A 4597-nucleotide genomic window follows, 5' to 3' on the forward strand; every position below is an offset into this window, starting at 1 on the left:
TTTTGTTTTCTTTATGAGGCAGCAGAACCAGGACAGGTGCATTGTGGGTAATGGAGTTCAGAGAAACCAAACAAACAGTCACAAGTTAGACTTTATTCAGTTTAACAAAAATTATTGTCCTTGAAAGAAGCTCAGAGAAAAAGAGTCTTAAATAAAAATGAGCCTCTTCAATAAATAAATAACGCTTTATTTTAACAGCATCGTTTCTCTGGGAGTCAATTCTTCTCATATAAAAATACTCATTTCCTCGAGGGAAGAGGAAACAAACCTGCAGGGAAATTACACCCGCTAAAATAAAGCGCTGGGATCAAAGCGTGGAGAACAAAACATTCATCTGCCACAGGAAGTAGTTCTGCTCTGCTGGACAAGAAGGAAAGCACAGAAGAAGAAGAAAAGTACAGAAGAAGAAGAAGAAGAAAAGCACAGAAGAAGAAGAAGAAGAAAAGTACAGAAGAAGAAGAAGAAGAAAAGTACAGAAGAAGAAGAAGAAGAAAAGTACAGAAGAAGAAAAGCACAGAAGAAGAAGAAGAAGAAGAAAAGCACAGAAGAAGAATGAGAAGAAGGAAAGCACAGAAGAAGAAGAAAAGCACAGAAGAAGAAGAAGAAGAAAAGTACAGAAGAAGAAAAGTACAGAAGAAGAAGAAAAGTTCTCCAGGCGGCTTCAAACAACAAACAACTGGTCGTTTTCTACTGGCAGAAATAAAGATTGAGGAGGAACTGGAGGAGGAGGAGCCAGAGGAGGAACCGGAGGAGGAGCCAGAGGAGGAACCGGAGGAGGAGCCAGAGGAGGAACTGGAGGAGGAGGAGCCAGAGGAGGAACTGGAGGAGGAACTGGAGGAGGAACTGGAGGAGGAGCCAGAGGAGGAACTGGAGGACAGTGGTCGTCCCAGGGAGATGGGGGCTCCTAGCTGACGTAGGTGAGGATGAGGGTGGAGGTCTAGCTGACGTAGGTGAGGATGAGGGTCTGGATGGGGGTGGAGGTCTAGCTGACGTAGGTGAGGATGAGGGTGGAGGTCTAGCTGACGTAGGTGAGGATGAGGGTGGAGGTCTAGCTGACGTAGGTGAGGATGGGGGTCTGGATGGGGGTGGAGGTCTAGCTGACGTAGGTGAGGATGAGGGTGGAGGTCTAGCTGACGTAGGTGAGGATGAGGGTCTGGATGGGGGTGGAGGTCTAGCTGACGTAGGTGAGGATGAGGGTGGAGGTCTAGCTGACGTAGGTGAGGATGAGGGTGGAGGTCTAGCTGACGTAGGTGAGGATGACGGTCTGGATGGGCAGTCTGCAGACGGGACACAGCTTGTTCCTCCTCTGCAGCTTCCGGGCGCAGACGTAGCAGGACATCAGGTGTCCCGTCCTGCCGTGGACGATGCAGCCGTTCTTGGGACGGGACTGACAGATGAGACACGGGTCCAGACACGAGTCCGGGAGGCGCCACTCCGCCGACACGCTGCGCTCCAGCTGGGGGGTGGAGGAGGGGGGGGGCGGGGCCTCCTGGGAGTCGCAGCAGGAGGACGAGGGCCACAGCTTGTCCTGGGAGGAGGACAAGGAGGACAAGGAGGAGGAGGACGGCTGCGAGGACGACAGCGAGTCCGTCTGACTCTCACCCTGGACCGCCTTGGCCCGTTTGCCATCGGGGACGTCCACGCCGTCCTTCTCGTCCACGTCCACTCCTGCAGGACACACACACACACCTGGTTAACATGCTGGAGGGACTCCAGGTCCCCCATGTCCCCCAGGACCCCCCGGTCCCCCAGGACCCCCATGTCCGTCTGGAACAAGTCTTTTATGTTTGGATCGGACGTCTTTTCTGGACTGAAACTCACCGGGAGCCTCTCCGGCGTCTGATTGGCTGCTGGGCTTCAGGGGGAGGGGCTTGGGGCTGCAGGGGGAGGAGCTGATTGACAGCTCCGGCAGCCAATCGTCACGCAGAGCCCAGCAGCGCTGGCAGTTGCTGGGCAGAGGAGGGTTCAACTCCTCACACTTCACACAGCGCCAGTAGTCCTGAGAGACACACCGTCAGGACTGTGTGTGTGTGTGTGTGTGTGTGTGTGTGTGTGTGTGTGTGTGTGTGTGTGTGTGTGTGTGTGTGTCCTCACAGCTTCAGATATCTCCGTGTCTTCATCAAACGAGTCCTCTTCCTCAGCCTCGAAGATGACCTCATACACCTGAACACACACACACACACACACACACACACACAGTCAGTGTGTGTCCAGGTTGTGGTGTGTCTCTGGGGGTGTTTGTTTTCTCCACCTGGTCGTCTGCAGACAGGGAGGCGTCGTCCTCGTTGTAGTCGTCGGAGTCGACGGACTCCACCTCGAACTCCACGCTGAAGTTGTCGCTGTCGGACTCTGAAGCTGCGACCGTGACCTCTGACCTCGCAGACTGCACACACACACACACACACTGTGTCACCCTGACTCAGTGGTCGTCACGGCGACAGAGACGCTCCGCCGGACACTCACCACACTGAGCGCGTCCGACGACTGGCTGCTGTGCCGGTCCCGCCCACTTCCCAGTCCGCCAATCACACACCAGGACAGGCTGTCGTCGAAGGTCAGGGAGTAGCTGTCGGACCGCCTCCTCTTCCTCCCCTCGTCTCCTGACTCCGCCCCCAAGTCCTGCTGCTCGCCGTCGCCCTCCACGCTGCACGACGGGCCTGAGGCCCACGGTGGGAGGAGTTTAGCCGCGATGTCGCCGGTGGGAGGAGCTTAGCCACGACGTCGGCGGTGGGCGGAGGCGCCGCGGTCTCACCTGGGTCGCTGCTCCGCTGGCTCCGCCTCCTCCTCCGTCGTCTGCGGCGGTCTGGAGAGGAGCAGTGACTTCCTGCGTCGGCGTCCTGGAAGCAGAGGGCCAGAATGAAGCGCTTCTCCACCGGTGACCAGCAGGGGGCAGCAGGCTGCTGCTAGCTGGTTAGCATGTGAGCTGCTAGCTTCATTTCGCTCACAACCTTCAAACTTCTACATTGTAATGGTGAGACGTCTTTAATGGTGAGACGTCTTTAATGGTGAGACGTCTTTAATGGTGAGACGTCTTTAATCTGGACAATTCAAGAAATGACTTCAGTGTTAATGTGTTGCTGCCCCGGTGGCCACACTGCGGTACTGCAGGCGTTACCTCTCGTCCTAGCTCCGCCCCTCGGCCGCCGGCTGCTCCATCACGACTCGGCGAGTCTGAGAGGGAAAGGAAAGGTTTGAACAGACGGACGGGTTCAGAACGACGAGGCGTTGAGCGCCACACGTCAACCTCAGTATCAAGCGGTGACTGCAGTTCCTCACTGGGCCACTGGGGGGCGGGGCTTCATACACACTGGACTGCAGGAGAATCTGCCTGATGGACTGAAGCCCTGCAGTGTGTGTGTGTGTGAGGAGGAGGAGGAGGAGGAGGAGGAAGAAGAGGAGAGAGGAGGAGGATGAGGAGGATGAGGAGGAGGATGATGAAGAGGAGGAGGAGGAGGAGGATGAAGAAGAGGAGGAGGAGGATGAAGAGGAGGAGGAGGAGGAGGATGAGGAGGAAGAAGAGGAGGATGATGAAGAGGAGGAGGAGGAGGAGGAGGAGGATGATGAAGAGGAGGATGATGAAGAAGAGGAGGAGGAGGAGGAGGAGGATGAAGAGGAGGAGGATGAAGAGGAAGAAGAGGAGGAGGATGATGAAGAGGAGGATGATGAAGAAAAGGAGGATGAAGAGGAGGAGGAAGAGGAGGAGGAGGAGGAAGAAGAGGAGGATGATGAAGAGGAGGAGGAGGAGGAGGATGATGAAGAGGAGGAGGATGATGAAGAGGAGGATGATGAAGAAGATGAAGAGGAGGATGATGAAGAGGAGGAGGAAGAAGAGGAGGAGGATGATGAAGAGGAGGAGGAAGAAGAGGAGGAGGATGATGAAGAGGAGGATGATGAAGAAGAGGAGGAAGAGGAGGAGGAGGAGGAAGAGGAGGATGATGAAGAGGAGGATGATGAAGAGGAGGAGGAGGAGGATGATGAAGAGGAGGAGGAGGAGGAGGATGATGATGAAGAGGAGGATGAAGAGGAGGAGGAGGAGGAGGAGGAGGAGGATGATGATGAAGAGGAGGATGATGATGAAGAGGAGGAGGAGGAGGAGGAGGATGATGATGAAGAGGAGGATGATGAAGAGGAGGAGGAGGAGGAGGAGGAGGATGAAGAGGAAGAAGAGGAGGAGGATGATGAAGAGGAGGATGATGAAGAGGAGGATGATGAAGAGGAGGAGGATGATGAAGAGGAGGATGATGAAGAGGAGGATGATGAAGAGGAGGATGATGAAGAGGAGGATGATGAAGAGGAGGATGATGAAGAGGAGGATGATGAAGAGGAGGAGGAGGAGGAGGATGATGATGAAGAGGAGGATGAAGAGGAGGAGGAGGAGGAGGAGGAGGAGGATGATGATGAAGAGGAGGATGATGATGAAGAGGAGGAGGAGGAGGAGGAGGATGATGATGAAGAGGAGGATGATGAAGAGGAGGAGGAGGAGGAGGAGGAGGATGAAGAGGAAGAAGAGGAGGAGGATGATGAAGAGGAGGATGATGAAGAGGAGGATGATGAAGAGGAGGAGGATGATGAAGAGGAGGATGATGAAGAGGAGGAT

At 54.8% G+C, this 4597-nt stretch overlaps 1 protein-coding gene across 2 annotated transcripts in view; it reads right to left on the bottom strand.

The window, feature by feature from the left end:
• Window positions 1–73: 73 nt before the first annotated feature.
• The window catches only part of mdm2 (MDM2 proto-oncogene), an 8775-nt gene continuing 4251 nt past the window's right edge, over window positions 74–4597 (bottom strand). For both annotated transcript variants that reach the window (XM_080517944.1, XM_080517945.1), the window contains 7 exons: window positions 3116–3171; window positions 2753–2837; window positions 2464–2657; window positions 2252–2383; window positions 2095–2163; window positions 1822–1999; window positions 74–1668 (listed from right to left, as the gene is read on the bottom strand). In XM_080517944.1, coding sequence (XP_080374070.1) covers window positions 1238–1668; window positions 1822–1999; window positions 2095–2163; window positions 2252–2383; window positions 2464–2657; window positions 2753–2837; window positions 3116–3171 — 1145 coding nt within the window. In that variant the 3' untranslated portion in view covers window positions 74–1237. The remainder of the gene's footprint in view (window positions 1669–1821; window positions 2000–2094; window positions 2164–2251; window positions 2384–2463; window positions 2658–2752; window positions 2838–3115; window positions 3172–4597) is intronic.

The sequence above is a fragment of the Blennius ocellaris genome (genome assembly GCF_963422515.1).
Source record: "Blennius ocellaris genome assembly, chromosome: 22".
NCBI classification, from domain to species: domain Eukaryota; kingdom Metazoa; phylum Chordata; class Actinopteri; order Blenniiformes; family Blenniidae; genus Blennius; species Blennius ocellaris.